The 19,912-nt window shown below is 41.6% G+C and overlaps 2 protein-coding genes across 6 annotated transcripts in view; one reads left to right on the forward strand and one right to left on the reverse strand.

Annotated features, from left to right (window-relative positions):
• Positions 1–1,293, reverse strand: part of ELMOD1 (ELMO domain containing 1) — a 46,409-nt gene extending 45,116 nt beyond the window's left edge. The window contains exon 1 of one of the 2 annotated variants that reach the window (XM_086742459.1): positions 1,101–1,293. The gene's annotated coding sequence lies outside the window, so the exon portion shown is untranslated. The remainder of the gene's footprint in view (positions 1–1,100) is intronic. The other variant, XM_086742469.1, reaches the window with a different exon arrangement.
• Positions 1,294–11,945: 10,652 nt separating this feature from the next.
• Positions 11,946–19,912, forward strand: part of ALKBH8 (alkB homolog 8, tRNA methyltransferase) — a 51,375-nt gene continuing 43,408 nt past the window's right edge. The window contains exons 1-5 of one of the 4 annotated variants that reach the window (XM_086739571.1): positions 11,946–12,206; positions 13,475–13,615; positions 17,108–17,348; positions 18,372–18,503; positions 19,385–19,480. In XM_086739571.1, the coding sequence (XP_086595697.1) occupies positions 12,162–12,206; positions 13,475–13,615; positions 17,108–17,348; positions 18,372–18,503; positions 19,385–19,480 (655 nt within the window). In that variant the 5' untranslated portion in view covers positions 11,946–12,161. Of the gene's footprint in view, positions 12,207–12,245; positions 12,268–12,414; positions 12,486–13,201; positions 13,298–13,474; positions 13,616–17,107; positions 17,349–18,371; positions 18,504–19,384; positions 19,481–19,912 lie in introns of those variants that run through there. The other 3 variants (XM_086739575.1, XM_086739574.1, XM_086739572.1) reach the window with 3 other exon arrangements.

Genomic DNA, 19,912 nt, shown 5'->3' on the forward strand with positions numbered 1-19,912 from the left:
ATGCAACACCTACCAAATTACTGCACATAACAAGTCTTTCGCTGTTCCCATCTTAGGGAGATGAGATGTTCTTATCACAATCACACTCAATTGCTTCAACTACTCAAGGATCTACCAGTACAAAGTAACGTTCTTTAAAAATGCGTAATGAAATGTTTGAAACAGAAGGCAACTGGTAAGCTTGCTGTAGCGCACAGGGATGATGCAGGATTTAAGCAATGCCATTTCTTCTATTCTACTTCATTTTAGGATCAAGTAGGATACCGAGGGAAGAGAAGAATGAAAACCTGGATTTACTAAAGCATGCAAGGTATAAAATAAATTTATTTCAGTTTCTAAAATGGCTCCTTTGTTTCAAATGCCTTTTGTGATAAAAAACAGCTTGTTGTGATCTGACTGTCGAGTTGACTGAATTGGGACAAAGGTGTTGTTCCCCTCCACTCCCCCCGCCCCCATTCTGACATACACTTTAGTTACTCTCTTTTAGCCATTTTCATGGAAATGGCAATAAAAGTAGAAACCGTGAGGACAAAGAAAAACATAAAAGAGAGCAGACATCAATCCTAGAGTTAAGTCAGGAGCGAGTGTAACTTCAATAGACAATGACCGTGTGGAAGGATGGAGGGGAGGCAGGGAAGAAGAGAGTGAGGTGAAAAGAAGAATGGAGAGAAACAAACAAAAAAATATCATCATTATTATCATGTCCACAAGTGGGTGTCACTGAAGCCCAGGGCCCGCGGGGCAGGGCGGGCTGCGGGGCAGGGTGCGGAGCCCACTGCGGAGCCGTGCGCCTGGCTCCTGCCCAGCGCCGGCCTCCTCCAGCCGCCCCTTCGCGAATCACAAAGGATGCGGGCGGTAAAAAAAAAAAAAAAAAAAAAACCACCAAAAAAAATTTCTTTAAATAAATCGAATACGCAAACCACGCAACATCTCCCCTCGGTTTCCTTACGCCGCAAGGGCAGAGTCCCGCATCCAGAGGGGCAAAACTTCGCTCGCACCGTGGGGGCTGGGGCGGGGGGGGGGGCGGTGATGCGATGCCCGGAGCCACCTCCCATTGCTCTGCGACCCCTGCCTTCCCCGACTCCACGCCGCGCACTCACCGCTGCATCCCCGGGCCACGTCCCCTCTTCCTCGCCGGGCGTGGATCTGGGTCACCCGGCGAAGGTGAGGAGGAGGAGGGAGGGAGGAGGAGGAAGGCGGGTACCGGTGCCGCCTACCGGCGAGCGCGGGGGGAGGCTGCGGCGGGGAGCGAGCCCGCCCCACGGGTGAAGGGAAAGGGGCCGGGGACCGCGGGGCCAACGCGCCGCCTGCCCGCGGTCCCCGGCCCGGAATGCGCCTATTTGTATGACTGAAAATGCCAATTCACCTCTTTTTCAAAGAATTTTCAACCTAAAGCCAGCTTTCTGCCTGCCTGTTAAAAGGAGACGGGGTTTCACTTCTTTCATTTCAAGCTTAATGCATCAATGCAACTGGAAAAGAAGTTCTTTCTCCTGTCTCCTGCATCACGGCAGTGTTTCTAATTACTACATCCCAGTTATTTCCACCTCTGATGCATGGATCCTTGCTCTCCGTTCCTGTCAGGAACTGCTCTATCACTGGGCTGGAGGAGCCACCGCAGGTTATGACATCTCTGAGCAGAGTAAATACAGTGTTGGGGAACTCTTCAGGAGCTAGAGTTCAGTGATGCTTCCCAAAATACATCTGGGAAGAGAGCTTTGTGAGACAATTCATTCATAGTTATGTGAGGTGCATCATGAGCATGAAAAGCGGGATCCACGCTACAGAAGTAGCCTTACCTTCCCCAAAGCCATACTCTTGTCCATAAACGTGGAGGAATTTAAGATGTAAGCTGGAAAGGCTGACTCTTGTCCCTTATACAGCAAATTTAGGGGATCAGACCAACGGGTTTGGAGTTTTCAGATGGCTTCCTGATCCTTCTCTGGAATCAAGTAGTTGCACATGGCTACGCCATAGTCATGCAGTGCCATTTCAGACCTGACTGGATTTTTGCAGTCTCCTTGTTATCAAGTTGCAGTTGGATGCACCCCTTCACTTTACCCGGATTACTACGCCCCCGATGATCAGCATCATTGTTCTCACAGAAAGTTGAGGCAAACCAGCGTTTTAAAGCTAACAGGGGCCTGGATTAAAAAGTCTGCAGTTCTTTTGATCATAAATGTTAGAGAACATTTTACTATTCCGTACTTTCCTTCTAACAGCATGATTATTTTTTATTTATGGCAAATGAAAGAAACAGAGCATTACAGCAGAAATATAGCCTGTATTTAAAAGTGGCAGTGAAAAACAGATTAGAAAAATAGCTATAGGAGCCCACTAGTTAAGCAATGTCACACTTTTCCAGCAATAGCTCATACAGCATGCTGTGCCTAATAAAAATCAGCAAGGTCACCTGCATGATTAATTTAGCATTGGAAAGAAGGTGACAGAAGCAGCAAAAAACCAGATAGCAGCATACCTAGCTCAGATATTTGTGAAAAATCAGAAGCTCAAGTCCCTCATTATTTTGGATGGAAGCTCTTGTTGTTGCACAACTTACTAATAAAGACAAGATTGAAAAAGGGCTATGGGCTATGCCCTTGTGAAGAACCTAATGTGTTTGACACCATCCAGCACTCTCCTCAGAAGACATGCCACCCAAGCATTATTAAAGGAGTTAATGCTTTCATAGGATTATTTTGCTTTTAACAAATAATTTTTTAATTTTGTGACAATACAAATCATGGCAGAAATACTTTACCTATATTTGTATTCTTTTACTTAAAATATACAAGAGAAAGAATATGTTTTAATCTAACAATCCTACTACTCCCAGAATAGTCCTAAAAGCTGTAGTATGGAAAGATAAGGAAGGAATAAAACCAACCTACCCCTATTTACATAAGGAATTTTCTTACCTCAGTTTTCAAAACCTATAGTCTAGATTATCCTTCACCTTAGGTTTTACACAGGATGAGAAAGGCTGCTCTCAGCATAAATTAAAAACACCTCAGCCTGCTTTCAATCCTCCTCACCTGCCCTGGGCACCAGGGAACCCTTTTGTCAGCTGGGCATTGTCAGGGTGAGATAAACCACACCCTTGCCTTTAGGCTGCTAGCATTTTCCGGAGACTTGTGGATCAGCTAAAAGTTTTTATTTTTTATTTCTTAGTGTTTGATCTTCCACCTCTACTAACCCAGGCGTGATTTAAGAGACCATAATACATTAGGCAACTGGTGACAGTGCTGTGCATTTAAAAGAAGATTGCTATAATGGAAGCATACTGCTAAGCAGAAGGATACTTGAGATACCAAAGGAATAACAGTGGTTTAAGTACTGCAAGACCAGCTGCTCCGTGTCTTTATTACTTTGACTGAGCTGATCAAACTCTTTTGCTTGTGGGGAAAAGCTTGGCATTAAAAATGCTACATGCTTCTCCTAGTACATGAAGTATGTCTGGAACATGTCTCCCAGTACTGGAACACATGAAGTCTGATTCTAGTTTAAGCAGCTATTTGCCCTCACTCCATAGGAAAAGGCATCTCACCTCTTATCATTTGGAAACCCATATGTTTATATGAAACTGTATGAGATCTTGGTGTCAGACCTCTGTAAGAAATGACCAAACACTGGTATGTGGTGAAATGGAGCCTTTCCAAAGCCAGTAGCAAGCAGATGACAAAAGAATGCTGTAATCAGTGAGTCTGATGCTAACTACAGCTTTTGTCAAGATGTTCAGAGAAGAATCAAGCTCAGATTACTTTAGGTGTAGGATGTCATCAAGCAAACATCCGGCTATGTCTTCTGGGAGGTGTTATATGGTCCAGGTGAACAGGACACTCAGGTAAAAGTGCAGATGGAAGGACTAGATCTCTCTGAGCACAGCTTGTGACCGTTCTGCACATGTGCATTTGGGGTGTGAGTTACTTGTTGAAAAAAAATCTTCAGTAAGGATCATTGCAGGGGAGCAATCTGGATTCCTGGACGCTGCCAGTGGGAGTAGGAATCATGTGAGAGCTCTGTAGTGAAAGGCGTCTATAGTAAATTCATTTCCAGCTGCTGGACTGTACTATGTATGCAGCTGGACAGCTGTTCCCAATACAGTTCTTACTCCTACGTCAGCACAGCCAGAAACTTCTATATATTTTCCTGGAGCTTTATAGTTTACTTCTAATAAATAAATAAAAAAAAGATAAAAAAGATTCAGAAACAAGGGGATCTGTGAGAATCTAGAAATTCTCACAGTAGTGTGTACTAAACATCTGTGGATTTGCTTATATGTAAGAATCCCTGGAAACGTTCAAGGCCAGGCTGGATGAGGCTCTGAGCAACCTGGTCTAGTCGGGGATGTCCCTGCTCCTTGCAGGGGGGTTCGACTAGATGACCTTTGAAGGTCCCTTCCAACCCTAACCATTTATGATTCTATGATTATTGCACTTTTGGAGCGATACTCATGTGCTAGCATGAGTTAGAATCTCTGTTTTATGTTTGACACTGCACAACATATGTATGAGCCCCTTGTTTTTACTCTATCTGTATATCCATGTTGGGATTTACTGGGTGGGATCTGGGGTTTGTAATTTATTCCTCCCCATTCCAAGCAGTGCTCAGGCAGTGAGCATGATCCTGAATTATGTGATGCAGTCAGGGATTCCCTGCTTTGGTCTCCATGTACATTCAAGTAGGTGCTGATTCCATTCCTAGGACTGTGTCCCATGTAGTTGATGGTTGTATGGGGACTTCCCTGTAGATATCCTCCCACACAAAATGCGTTCCTACAATTCAGCTGCAGAACACTATAGAAGGGTGTTATAAAGAACCATCCTGCTGCGGTGAAGAGAAGGATGGGGTGACAAAATATATTTCCAATCTCTAACTTCTAGAATTTTGTTTGCTTAAGGAATCTGGTTCCCCGAATTAAAAACTATTTTCTTGCTACGTCTAAGTATCTATTTCAAGTATCACAATGATTTCAAATGCTTCAAATCTGTGTCAACACTCTACTTTGAAATATTGAACAAGTCTTTGCGCCTAGTTCAGGACAAGCATCAATACAGAATTGTCCTGAGATGGTGTATTACATGGCTCTTGTGCACTGATATTATAGCAACTAAAGCAGTCTGCACACAACCTTTATGATCATTTCTTAAACCTCTCTCCTAGTTATTTTGTTCATTTACAGTGCCACCCTTCATTTCACTCCTATTCCTTTGACTGAAGATGCCATGAAGTTTAACACAGGGGACAATAACAAAAGCATGTACATGATGATAACACAAGAGATGAAGTGTGTCAGGCTTACTCATACAGCCTTTAGAGAGATGACAGCTAAGTGAAGCAGCCAGTATGCTCATTTAGTTTACCCATCTCTTGAAGCAAATAATTTTGTCAGAAAGGACTTGGTCTATGTATGAATTAAGAGCATTTAATGTTGTAATGTTTGAATTTAAATAATTCTGTTTGATATTTATATCTAGAAAGAGTAAAATAAAGTGACATAGACATGAATTTCAAATACTATATACTAACAATGCCTGCTTTTTTATCTTAATAAAAGGGAACAAACTTGAAAATGCTGATTAACATAAGACTGCGGTGTCCTAATCTTCCTCACTGTGTACCAACCATATTATGCCTGAGTGAAAAAGAAAGATTTGCATTTGTAACAGGGAATTTCTTTGAAACCACTTTTGAACAAGGGAAAAAAAAAGTGATGTGATCATTTTTTATCTACTCTTCTTTTCATTTATCCTCTGCCATTAATCAGATCCATACTCTGAATGCATATGCTACGTTTCATTCAAGGATTACAGTGTTAGACAAACAGTGATTCATGAATAGTCACAATCCTTGGAGAGCTGGGTAAATATTTATGTAAACGTCATGCAGATTGGGAAGTGGTGTTTGTAAAAAAAATCCACTAAGTTTGGATGCATCTTTTTTTTTTTTTTGGCCTATTCATTTGAAAAACTTAGAACTTTTACTTTACAGATGTATTGAGTATGTGTACAGATCCAGAGAAGTCAATGAAAACGGGATTACAAGAGCAGCAAGTGGGGTGACGCAAGACACTGACCATGTTTTTATGTAGAAAATTTTCACTTATGGTTGCACAGCTGTTCTTCTTCCAAAGAAGGTGGATCTATTGCATGAGCAACAGCTAATGAGAATTCCTGAGATGATGCCTGAAAGGGGTTTAAAGGATAGAGTCCTGGTCTAAGGAACACATTGCAGTATTCTCTCCAGTCTCACTGGAGGTACTGAGGATCTCCCTTACAACGGAAAGGTAAGATTTAGTTCTCCGCATGTAAACAATACTGTGCTTTTAAAAATTAACTTTACAGATTGTGTCTGGACTGCAAGCCAGACAGCAATCCTTAACAATGTATTGCTGGACGAAGTAGACAAATTCACTGCCTGATATTCCATGATCATCCTTATGATATATTTATGCCCAGAAGGGTAACTGTGAGAAATGATGATTTCCAAGGATATGCAGGAAAGCAGACTGCCTGCCTGGTGTAGATGTCAGGGAGGATCCCTGTGTAGGATCGCATTGCTTTCTGAATGCCTACCAAATCCTAATTGCTTGTGACAGAACTAGGTTTTGCCAGGTTCGTGTAACATTTTGACTGTAGGGCCAGAAGAGAATAATATAATTCAATCAGTAATTCCAAAAAACAGTATTTCCTGTTTCATCGTGTAAAACAGGCACAAAGAGCACAAAGAGAATGTAATGTACGTGCGGGCTTTGAAGAAGAGATGCTAATTTTCAGCTGTTGTGCCAGAGAAAGCAGAAATACATTGTCTGAATCTTTCTAATAGAGTTACTTTCAAGGCTAAATTAAATCATGTGTTGATTGGTTCAGTGATTTGGAGGGAAATCAATATTTTGTATGGTTCTTTCAGTACTTCATATTACTTTTCTGACACCCAGTTTGGCACAAGAAGATCTTTCCTAGACTGCTGGAATTGCAGAGAAAGAGTCACTTAGGCAGCGAAAGCAGAAGTTCCCGTTCAGCAGAGAGCCAACAGAGGACTTGTGAATTTCTTGGAGAAGTGTTTCCAGCAGTGATTTATTGATTTAATCATCTCCACCCTCTGGACGGTCTATGGACCTATCATTGTAGTTTTATTGTATTTTTAAACAAAAATGTGATGACAAAGGTGCGTAGTGGCTGATGAGAACCTGATAGTGGCCCATTGCTCCAAACTGCATGAGGCTGCCTGTCCTAGAGAGTGGAAATGTATTCTTACAGCAGAGAAGGCATGGCTTTGTAAAGATTTAAAGCCCTAAGTCTCCAAGATTGCTTACAGCCACATAAAATTTAGAAAGTTAAAACTGAGGGAAAAATTGCCTGCAATGTATGATCAATGCATTATTTGCTTCACATCTGTGCATGTGGGACTTTGAAGACTGAGGGCCATTCACGGAGAGTTCTTATGTGAGCAGAAAAAGCTGGCAGGAGACAGCATATCAGAAGCTGCATTGGGAGCTTTTAGTTGATCTTCATGGATATTGTGCTTTCCAGTAATTGTGCTTAGGGAATTTACACATCTTTGATTCTCCCTTAATCAAATGAGGAAATTCTTTGTTTGTTGACATCTGCGTGCACGTGTTGTACCTTGCAAGAGCTGGAGCTTTGGACTGGCAGTACTGGTAATGAAAGGTCTTCAGATGTGCGGCATGCACATCATAACGACAGTCATTTCTGTCTTGTGCCTGAAAGTTCTGAGGATTCTCCAGAAACAAATCAAAGATTTTCTGGTTATTGAAGCATACAGAATTGTGCTCCCAGTTCTAGTGAGATATTAATGGTGACTCAGCAATGTAGGCACACCTTTGCAGTCTGTCTGACAACAGAAGTTAAAACTGTTCCTCTGCCCTCTGATAGCACACCCTTACATGGCATTAATGCAATCTCACAGCGTAGCAGAAATGCTCAGTTTAGCTAACCTCTGCCCAATCCTAAACATTCATTGACCGGTTCGGTTCTCTAGATGACAAGATCTGTAGCTATCCCAACACAGAACTGAAATCTGCCTGTTCAGAAAAAGTTGTATTGTTGTGCCAAAGAAACTTGCTTCGCAAGAGGATGGTACCTTGTAACAATGGAAGTGAACCTGACAATAATTGGGCGTTTGTGCCACAAAACCAGTGTTGTGAAATCTTACAATTTTATCATAAGATTTATGATACTTAATTTATTTCTTAAAGTTCCAGTACTCTCAGTCTAGAGATCTCAGGAAAACTAAAGCTTTTACTAAAGGAAAGGAAAAAAATGTACTCCAAAGCCTTATATTTGTGGAAAAAAGCTTGGAAGTATGAAGAGACTGTAGCCTAAAGCTTAGAAATCAGAAAGCATATTGATTACTTGACATTTTAAGTCTCTTGAGAATAAAATATTTTTGTTTGCTAGTATTTGAAAACAGGGATAAAACCTGCCTTCATTGTAATAACTGGCACAACTCTCATTGATTTTATCAGGGCCTAGATTTCTCACATCTCTTTTTGGTCTTTTGCAATTGCTAAAATAGTCTTCAAGTTGGTTTTTTGGCTGTGGTTTGGGTTTGTTTTTTTTTTTTAGAAAGAGATACAAAGTCTAGCATTGAACAGCAGAAATGCAGAATCAAAATGACATGCAGCACAGAGCCAGCCTTGCTATCTTCCTGAAAAATATAAGCCTCTGGCATTGCAGAGGTTTGTTATGGAGAATTTTACTATCACAAGCAGCAGCAGTAGCACATTTTGAATTCAGGTCAACAGATATTTGTCAAAGTCCTTAACTATTACATGAATGCTATCCTGAAACAATTCATCTTGTGTCCCATCATTTACTACAGTACTCCTCTGCAGTACTAGTCATGAGTGATTTTGAGCTGGATTTTGCACTAAGAGGTTTCTTCTTATTTCTGTAACAAACTGCTATCCTGAAACATATCCTATTTGTCATGATTCTCAAACTGCAGCTTCTTAAATCAAGAGATTTGATACAGCAAATCCTACTATCTTCCTGTGATTTTCTTTTAATTGGGTTTGAAAGTGATGGAAATCCAGTGTGATCACATTAGGCTAAAGCATGGCTTGGCTTGCATTGGTATAAAAGGGAGTAAGAGTGTCTTTCCATGTACGTACCAGTAATCTGTATTTTGCTGAAGGAAACAGAAGTGGTGGTATCTGTGTACTCACTTTCATATGAAGTAGATGGGGAATTAGAAGTAATAGCCAAACACCTTGAGTCTCCCTGGGAATGTGGTAAATATTAAATGTGTAACAGCATAGTGAGTATTGTCATTTGGTCCTGGAAAAAGTCAGCAGCCTTTTATTTCTCATCCATTAGGAAGTGTGAGCATGACATTCTGCTTTAGAAAACATGGTTCCTGGTTATCAGTTAAAAAAAAAAAATATGAGCCAGAGTCAAGATTTTCTGAAAACTATGAAAACTTAATTTCAAACTAGAATATTTGTGGAATTTTAAAACCAAAATATTACCATTATGAAAATTGGAATTTTTAAAGAAATACTGAGATTTCTCCCAAAGTACTTCTAGTCAGAGATTATATTAACCTCAAATGTAAATGTATTTGAATCCTCACTTCTGTGAACTATTTTGTGGTTTAGTAAGTGACAAAGTTGTTAATCATATGCAGATGTATTTTTACTTGTGGTCAATAAGCACTGTGGTATCTGTAGGAGGAGTCTGTACCTGTGTAACTTATCATGAGAAGAGACTGCATGTGCTTCAGGGCTTAAATTATAAAGGGAATAACAGTTCTGGTTTAAACAAAGTAAGCTTGTATTAAAAACCTCATAACCAGACTTTAACTTTTTTTTTTTGATTGGTGGAATTTTCCTATGTGAGAATGTTGTTTATAGAAGTAAAATCTTGATGCATTTACACAGGAAATGTTATTGCAATACGCATCACAAATTTTTGACCAATGCTAATCACACATATCATATTTCAAGTGAAAAATACACGGTGAGTCTGTTCTCCCCCAGAAAACAGTTTTCAAAAGAATAAGGCAGAATAAACCCAAATTATGACTGGCAAACACAGGGTCAGACAGCTGCCAGAACCTCTTGGTTTGTGCTCTGAAAAGTAACATTCCACTAAGCCTATGTTCTACTTCTTAGCTACCAACAATGCATGCCAATGGGATAAACCAAGTAGAAGAACAAACCACACAGTCAGGGCTTTGAACCAGAATGTGGAAACTTAACAGAAACAACCTTTGGGCAGGTATTTTCCACTTGTCAGAACAAACTGGTAACAAATTACAAACCAATTTCATTAGGATCATCCTTCCAGTAGCTTTCAGGTTTGCTGGTTTCCAGAGCTGAGGGCCTCAGAGAATACTTTAATAGAGACAGCCGCTGTTGACATTGCCTGGTTGTTCTTTCCCTCCATTCATTCTGGCTTACAAAAAGACCAAATGATACTAATGCATAGTGTTTGCGAAGGTTAACAAGCTCCTTGCTATACTCCTACTAGGCAGGCAGCTAATGTTCACTCTTTACATACGAGAAAACTTAAGCAAAAGATTTGTGCTGTCAAATTACCTTGCTGGCCACTGCGTGGGTCAAAGATGGAGAGTGATGTAATGCCACAGACTGTGGTGGAAGGACAGAAGTGGGACCACCTTTCTGACCAAACACTACCTTCACAGGCTGGTGGATGTGCCCCATCAGCCTCACATCCTTAGTGTGCTTGTACCTCCTGCATGGGATAGCTGTGTCCCCAGCACAGGACATGGCATATGGTCCAAAAGAAAGAGGGTTTTTTTTTTCCTTTTTTTTTTTTTTTTTTTTTCCTGGGCAAGCACAGCCCTACCTAACAGCATGGTAGACTCCTCCATAGTGGATCTGAGACAAAGTTGAGGAGCTGGCTTCTGACCACAGGTTTACAGGCTCATCAGTCACCTTACATACTACTCACCTGGGAATCCCACACCTAATTAATCCTGAGAAAAGCTAAATACCCACAGGAGGTTGAGGGAGGAAAAAAAATCAGCTTGGTATTAAATAGAGAGGGGGAAAAAAAGGACAGGACAGTTTTTAAGTAATAAGCTACAGGGAGAAGTAAAACGTTTGTCAGGTAAAGACAGAAAAAAGTAGGTAACACTGAATTTCAGTATTTTGGATAGAAAAAGAGGAAAGGGCTGTGTTGGTCTACAGGCATAGTATACCAGTTAGTTAGTCTATGATGACAGAGAAAAGTTAAGGAACAAGAAGACTTACACTCTCTCTCTCTGATTTAAGGGATCACTTTCTTATGCAGGGAGCCAGCAAGCTGTGGAGATGCTTCCTTTCAGTGAGGTGTAGGTTGCTAAAGTGCGGGTTTACTAACCAGCCTCAGTGGGGTTTCTAGTGAGCTGAAGAGTGGCGAGCAGAGGCTCAGTCTTTGCATGGCCTTGGCTGCATTGGCGTGGTTTTGTCTTCCTCTGTCCCTAGTGCCGGGCATGCCAAAGGTAACGTGATCAGTGCTGGCTGTGATGGTGGCCTGTCCAGGTGATGGTCTCTTTGGGTGAATACCTTGGCCTGGGGGAAGCTGTCTTTAATCCGCTGTGTGGATGTGGCTCCCATCACCTGTTTTTGGATTTCCCTGAGCTGAAGAAGGCTCTGCCCCAAACCGCTCTCAGTGAAGGAGCCGAGCCTGGTGCCGGGCCAAAGGATGATGCCCCACGGCGGGTGGGTTTCAAATATCACTTTTCTTCTGTTGCAGACACAGAGGAAGAGTTTACTGATGGGAAGGAGGATGGCAAGGAGCCGGCTCTACTTGGAGAGAAAAGCTGGGAAGGGGTGGGCCTGCAGGCAAGCGAAGCTGGGCAGCATGGAGCGCGCAGAAATAAGGAGATGGATCAGTTGCAATAAGCGTGTGTCCGAGGCAGGAGGCGGAGGAGAGCCGCTTTCGCTCCCTTCTTCCCCCTGCTACACCGGCAGCTTCCCTCAGCGCCGTGAGCACAGGCTCCGGAGCCGCCCGAGCACGGAGCTTCCCTCCCCCGAGCAATTGCCAGGCCGCAGCCGCACGCCCCAGGAAAACTTGGCGCAGAGCACCGGTTGGTACCGGAGGCTCTCGGCTTCCTTCACTGTGTGATAACGGGGCAGAAAAGATCCCCGGCGGACTTGGCGGGGGAACACCCGCCGGGGGCGGAGCGCCGCCATGACGGAGCAGCCCGCCCGCCCCAACATGGCCGCCTCCAGCCAGGTAACGTGCCGCGCCGGCTGGGCCTGGGGCTGCAGCGCCCGGCTCCCGGCTGGGGGAGCAGGTGGGGCCCTGCGGGGGCGGCGGGAACGCGGGCTCCCCTCCCCTCCCCTCCCCTCCCTGCCGCCATATGGGGGGGAGCCGCGTCCGCGGCGGCCTGGCCCAGGCCCTGTCAGGGCGAGGTGGTGTGAGGCAGGGACGAGGCCAAGTCAACCCCCGCATAAGCCTCACAGCTTTTACAGCCCCCCTCCATGTTTAGTCCGGGCAGAACAGCATCCGCAGGTTCCTGCTGTTCTTCCTATTGTAATTATTTTTAAGGAGTGCCCGGAGCTCATGAATTTGAGGGGTGTCGGTGGGAGGTTTAAGTGCTGGCTGTCACTGGCAGGGGTGGGGTGTGGATAAGCCGTAGGGACTACCCGCGCCTTCAGGCCTGTTTGGCCGATGCTGGAACTCTTAAACCTTCCCGTCAGTGCCCTGAATTTCGTTTTTTTTTCCCACGAGTTCTGATGTCCGTGTGCATGCAGGGTCTGTATACATTTATGTTTACGTGTCTGCAGCACAAAACCAAGCCGGAACTGAATAATAAAGGGCCGGACCTCATAACTGAGCGTGGCGCTCCCTCTGCTGACGGCTGCCGTTCAGCTCCGCTCCAGTAACGATGCGCTTTCGTTTTCAGAAGTGGCTTCTGCTGCAAATACGGTTCCCCCATTACAGTAAAGCTTTACGTTAACCTTTGTAGTAATTTCAGGCCAGTTGTGTGACATGCTATAACCTGAGCTAGCATTGCAAAGGGAGACTGTTTCAGTGTATTTTCAGGAGCTACTTCTTTTTAATACTTGTGCAATGAATAATCCACTGCCGCATGCTTTTTCCTATAGTCATGTTGGCCTTTGTAAAGGGGACTGTGAGTTGCTGCCAAATAAAGTTTTCCACTGCTGTGCAGTTGAGTGTGGTTCCTTAACTCGGAAATGAAGGCAAACTGTTGGTTTCCATGCTTGCAGAACTGAGCCTCGGCTAACAACGCAACAGACAAGGCAGAGAGTTTAGGCCCAGCTCAAAGACTGAGGAAAGCTTCTATTGTCTCAGCTATGCAGGTAGTGCTGTTTGACATGCCTTCACGGGCTGGAGGCAGTCTGAAAAAAGTCAACTTTTAGTCCTATTACTATCTTAAAACTGACCTATTAGATGGGAGGCTACATGTCTAGAGCAGACTGAAATACTTAATTTTTCAAGCAGAGCACTTACTATGTGTTTTCACTTCTACTTCCCAGATCACCAGCATGGAAGTTAAAACCAGCAAAGATCATTTGAAAATCCATAAAATGAAGAAGAAGGTGTTGAAGAAGCAGGTCAGAGCTCAGCATACATTGATGAGACATGAGGGAATTGAGTGCATCTCCCATGCCACACAGGTGACTCATAGTTCTGATTTTGATGGTAATGTGAAAATGCTGCTTATCTGTTTCTATTCTCACATATTCTTTGTCTAAAATGCAGTTCTCCTCCAAAATGCGCTTCCTGAGATTGAGGGTTTTCAATGCATCTTTGATTTCAAAGTTTAATGTCTGTGAAGAGACTTTGATGGCCTTTGGATAAGTTGTTTTGTTTTGTTTTGTTTTTTAATTTGAAACAGTAGTTCCTTGGGTTGGTGAGGAGGAGGAGGAAGCATGGGAAATGTTACCTTGTTGAAGTAGATAAACTTTATTCTCTTCCTCTGTGTGATTTATTTTCTTCTCTGGCTTTTAGCTTTTGCATCTTTCTTTCCTGTGTACTTCTCTAAGAAGTATAGTATGTCTGGTTTAAACTCCCTGTTAGAAACATGTCTGTCTTAGAAATCTTTTCTGCATTGTTTCTTCACCTAAATTGATTTAGACTGTGGTCCTGTGGGAGTTGAACTGATTGACTGACTTGCAGCTGTTGAAAAGGGGACAGCTTTCCCTTCCCTTGCACAAAAGGGGACAAGATAGGAGGCAATTCCGCTTTCTTATGATGTGCATTGAACTTAAGCTGCTTTATTCCCTAACCTAACTGAAAACTACTCAGCTTTTTGATTTATAATTTTCTGCCACACTAGAGCATTACAGCGGATCAGAGGGTGACCATATTGGTGTAGCAAAAAGTAAGTGACAGGAACTTGTAGACAGAAGAGGAAGAAGTTAGAGAGAGGGGGTTTATAATTTCCCTCCGTCAGGCGTGGGGAGATGTTAATGGCTTGAAGCACTGTAGAGCAGTATGATTTACTCTAGCCTTGTTCATCTTGATTCTGCAAATTCTTCCCATTCAAAAATGGAAACATTTGTTAGATCTTTATACTTTTTTGTAACAAAATTTGGCTTAGTCTTTACTCAGATTTCACACCACGTGGACATATGCTAAAGTGACCCAGCAATCTTGTATATATTGTAAGCTCTTTGGAACAGGGACTGTGCTTTTCTAGTGTTGCTTGGGAATGGGTCCATAATCTGGGACTTATTCCCCACGACACTGCCCCAGATACCAAATTATCCATGTAATCTATTCAAACAGTCATTTTGGGATCCAGCAAGATCCTCATCAATGACAGCACATTGGAATGAGTGATGTATGAAATGAAATCATTGTGTGAGTGATAAACTTTAGTCAAGAATACAGCAAATGCTTTCAGGCTTTGTGCATGTGCTGTTGTGGAGTGATGGTCTTTGTAGATAAAGTGCCTACAGCTGGTGAAAGCACTGGTTTGAGTCTCTGCATTTTCTCTACACACATGGGCCACTCCATTAATAACATTGTAGAAAATAACAGTAATTAATAATGTGGTCACATTTGAAAAATGTAATAATGTGGTCACATTTGAAAAATGTGGTCAGTAATGAACAGCCTGATGCGATGCTAAGAACAAGTGTTAACAGAGCCATTGCAATAGGCATAATCACAGCAGTGCTCACTATATAATTTGTTTTTTTTTTTTTTTAAATAATACTTCTCTTCAATTTTCAACCTAATTGCCTGTCTTTTAGAGAAGTAAAATGCTATCATTTGAAACAGTTGAACACTTTACCAGCTGCCTTCAGGAAAGGTCATAGAATACCTGTAGAATTTAAAGAAAAGATTGTCTGAAAGCTTTCTGGAAAGGTATTACATGGAGTCAATCTGAGTAAGTTGTTGCTCACTGTTTGGAGTCACCGGAGCTCAATCAAAACTTCCAGACTGCATCCTCATTTGGCCTTAAAAAGAGACTTAAACTTCTTTCAACCACTACGATTAAACTGAACATCCAGTTATGGCATATAGCTATTTAGATGTCAAAAGAACTTGTTAATTTGTTTTGAAAAGACCTGTATATTTTCAAAGACTATTTCTTGAATAATAGTCCTTTGAAAAGTTCTATTTTGCTGTTTCTTCTAACACTTGGCAAACCAGCAACAGTCCTCACAAACTGCATACTCCTTGATAATTTTGGACATAAATCACTATGAAAGTGTAGAATTAAGCAATTAGACATAGTGCATGAGGTAATCTGTGTTAACTAAGGATGGGACATAAATCCCTTTTATTTGTAAAAACAAGAGGGAGAATTGTCAGATAAGACTGCTGGAGCAGAACTAGGTGCTCTGTTTCCTGAGGCTGCTGCTTTTATTTGATGAACCTGATGTTTGGAGGATTTAAGATGGGACTGGGAATATCAATCTCTCTAATGCTTGGAAAGTCTCCTTGGCAAAGATGAGAAAACCTTTCTTAAAAAAAATAATATAACAGTTTTCAAAGTTTTTCTGTTTGTTTTGTTAGTGGTAACGGATCTCTAGAAAAATTCAATTTTAGAAACCACCAAAATTGTGTGTACCAGTGTCATTGTTTGCCTGCAGTACACTTCACGCACACACGGTGGTTTGAAGCTTAAGTGCTCTTGTAATAGTAATGTGTAATAGTGTATGCATTAATTGAGGAAATATCTCTGATAGAGGTTGCAAGACTATCATAGCATGGTTTGGGATGGAAGAGTCCTTTAAAGGTTATCTAGTTCAACCCCCCTGCAAGAAGCAGGGACATCTTCAACCAGATCAGGTTGCTCAGAGCGTCATCCAACCTGGCCTTGAGTGTTGTGAGGGATTTCAGTGATGGCCCATGTAGCGCCACTGTAGGAAATTACAAGCTGCACACAGCTGTGAGAACGGGACCTTGGAGAGGGGAGCTAGGAGGACTGTTATCTCAGAGAGGGGAGCTAGGAGGGTTGTTATTGAGCAGTATGTTGCTGTTATCGGGGAACCGCTGTTAGCCAGCAGGGCACGTACCTGGCAGGCCTTGCTGCATGCGCTGGCCACGCGTGCTCCAACACGCAGTACTCTGCCACTGAATCTGCTGAGGGGATAAACAGAGGCGGCTTGGAGCGGAGGAGAGAGAAAGGACTCGGAGCACACTCTACAAACAACATGGGATGCCCTGAAAGTGCTGCATCTACCTCCCTTCTCTGCTCTGACCCTGCTGATAATCAGCCTCCTGCTTGGCGCTGTCTCCAGCTTAGTCGGGTTGGTAAGACTCTCATAAAGGGAAAAACAATGTGCTAGTAACTGCTTATGCAAGACTATAATAAAGCAATAAATACCTTTTGTGCTTTTAAATACCATAAGTTGGGTTAATTTTGTGCATAGGAATCCTATGAACCGGTTACAAGTGTTTCCAAGGATGGGACATCCACCACCTTTCTGGGCAAGAATGACTTTCTGACTGGGCAAATAAAGGTTGCCTCAGCCTCATATACCAAGCTTATTGAAATCTAAATATCTTGTGTGGAATACATAAGATACATAAGCCCAAAATATATGGGCTTAACTTTTCTTTGCAGAATTGGTCTCTTGGTAGAGTTATATTTTTAAATGAACCAACACCAATCACTAATTCTCAATTTGTTAAAATTCCTCTTTGATTAGAGCCTGGTTATTGCCAATGCTGGTCTCGGTAATGGAATGAGTAGACACCAACTGCTCAGGATAGTAGAAGAATACGGATTGGTGGAAACACTCTTAATGCCACCAAATAAACCATATTCATTTGTGAAATATGGGACAACAGAAGAAGCCAAGAAAGCCTTTGATGCCCTTAATGGAAAAGAAGTAACACTGGAAGACTTTGGCCAAAACATTGTTCTATATATGAATTTTGTGGAAAAAGGTATAATTTTTCTGCTCTCCTGTATATCCAACTGCTGCATACTGCTTCCTTTTGCTTTTACTTCCTAGGTTGTAACTATAGCTAAAAGCACAGTGGTCTTTCTAAGTAGATACAGAGAATGAAAGCCAGAATCTAAGATTCTGGACATAAAATAATCTTTGCTCCTTTTATTTTGTGATAGGATACTCAAATTTCAACTCCTTTACTTGGAGGCAAAAGGAAAAAGATTTAGGTCATTTCCAGACCATTCAATACTGCACAGGAAGGTTTTGTGATTAAGGAGCCTAATTGGGATCCGAGAGGTCTCTGGACGGTTCATTGGATTTCTTGTGTGACCTCAGACTTGCAATCTCTGTCTCAACTCCAAGAAGGAAAATAAACACGAGAAGATTTCTGGCTTTTCTAACTATAAGCTATTTAGTACAAGAACTGTTACTCTTTCTATTAGCTTTTATAGTGTCTAGTGAAAAGGGTTCCTGGTGTTGGTCTGGACATTCTGCTAGTGAACACCTTTTTTAAGCTATTACGATAGCAAACTGAATGTCCCTGCATCACTAATGTTTTGTATTTACCTAGGTATTGCATTACACTCCTCCATATTTGATTACACTCTGTCCAGAGAAGCAATGCGTAATCTGGTGATTTGGTAAATCACCAAAGCTCTAGAATGAAATGCAGGTAGAATCCTGAAATGATTGGGAAATTCTTTTTACTGTTATTTTGACAGGAAAATCACAAATGGTTTTGCATTTGAATAGTGTGGAGTCTTGTTGGTCTTACGCAGTAAAATTTTTTAGAAAGCACTTTGCATGATGCAAAACTTGAGCCTTATCCTGTTTTGTCATGCCAAACAGGGATCATTCATTCACCAACTAAGACCCCAATGAGGGTTCCACTGTATTATTAAAATAAGTATTTCTACAGCTGTACTGTATTCTCATATGAAGTAAATACCCCTGTAGGGGACACATGGTTTTATTTTCTCTAAACAATAACAATATTATCTTTTTCCATGCACTCTAGTTCTCTGGCAGAATGCTGTTCCTACAAGCTTTCCTCCAGGCCTAATGGTCATTGAAAAGATTATTTCTCCAGAGGAAGAGAGGAAGATGTTGGAAAGTATTGACTGGATAGAAGATGAAGATATGCAAAATGGTGGGCAAAACCATAGAAACCCAGACCTTCCATACTTTTATGCTGTTTTTCCCCACAGTTTCAGTTTACAAGAAGTCTGTGTCTTGGTAAATGTATTGTTTGGAGTTGTTGTATATTTGTTCTTAGTATTTTAGAAATTGAGTCTTGTATTGCAGGTGGTAAACTCCTGGAGACAAGTGGTCTGAATTTATATTCTAGTATGGATTTACTTGAATGGTATTCCTGCATTCAGAAACAACTAAAGTGTTTTGTAGGTGTCTTAGGCCAAGCACAGGACTCTTCTGTGAAGGTTACCCTTGTAATTTGGTGTCCAGCTGAGGAGCTGTGTCTTCTCTTAAATAAAAAGTAGTCAGTGAGACACACATTCTGGATGCTTTTGTGCTTTCACTTGAGCTCTGTGGAGTTAAATCTTTTAAAAAAATGAATTGTTGTTGGAATTCACTTCAAAATTTCTGTTTAAATTTTGTTCCTTGGAAGAACAACACAAAGGGTTATGTTGACCTTGGCTAACATGTAACTTGGTGATTGGTGAAAGTGGAGGATCCTGCTGTATCTGTAGTATATTAATCAAGTGCAGATTCAGAGATCAGGGCAAGAATGAAGATGCATTAAACGTGACTCAAGAAAATTGATACTCTCTACTTCTTGCATATAGAAAACTACCATCGGGTTGACTTCAAATAGTGGTGAATGTGATGCTTGATGAAATACAAAAGGCAGAAGTGTGTGCCATGAAGGACAAGGGAAGGGTCACATAGATTGTTTTAGTTATTAATTAAATAATATTTAGGTTTAACAGGTCAGATGGAATAGGGAAGCATAGCAAATTGCCTAAATTGTTTTATATAGTAATCTTACTTTAAACTTGTGTGTTTTTACAGCCCAGAAGACTTTAAAGCATAGAAGAGTAAAACATTTTGGATATGAGTTTTGCTATGATAACAACAATGTTGATAAAGACAAGCCCTTACCTGGAGGTGAGAACTTCCTTCTTAAATCATATTTTTTATGCACTGATATTTGAACCATTATATAAAGCCTTTAAGCCTCACTGAGATATTGATGTGAGATTCTAATTAAAGCAGAGGTGACATTCTAGTAGAAGGAGAGCCTTCACTGTATCTTAAGCACACACTGAAGAGTGTTTTTAAGTGAGATCCATTCCACATTACTGTGAGTGCTTGAAGCCTGTCTTCCAGTCACTTGCAGCCAGGGATTGCTGTCCTTTGTTGAGGTCCAGTCAAATAAGGCTTTTGGATTGTAGTTGTCATTTTTTTAGCTTTTGTTTCATAAAACAATTATGTGTTACAAATTCTGTATTCATTTGTTATATTGCTGTGTATATTTATCTTGACTAGCTTGAAGCTTGTTGGACACACACCAAAATAAAATTTCCTTTGGACTGAAAG

This window comes from Chlamydotis macqueenii, chromosome 1 (genome assembly GCF_036417535.1).
Source record: "Chlamydotis macqueenii isolate bChlMac1 chromosome 1, bChlMac1.mat, whole genome shotgun sequence".
NCBI lineage: Eukaryota > Metazoa > Chordata > Aves > Otidiformes > Otididae > Chlamydotis > Chlamydotis macqueenii.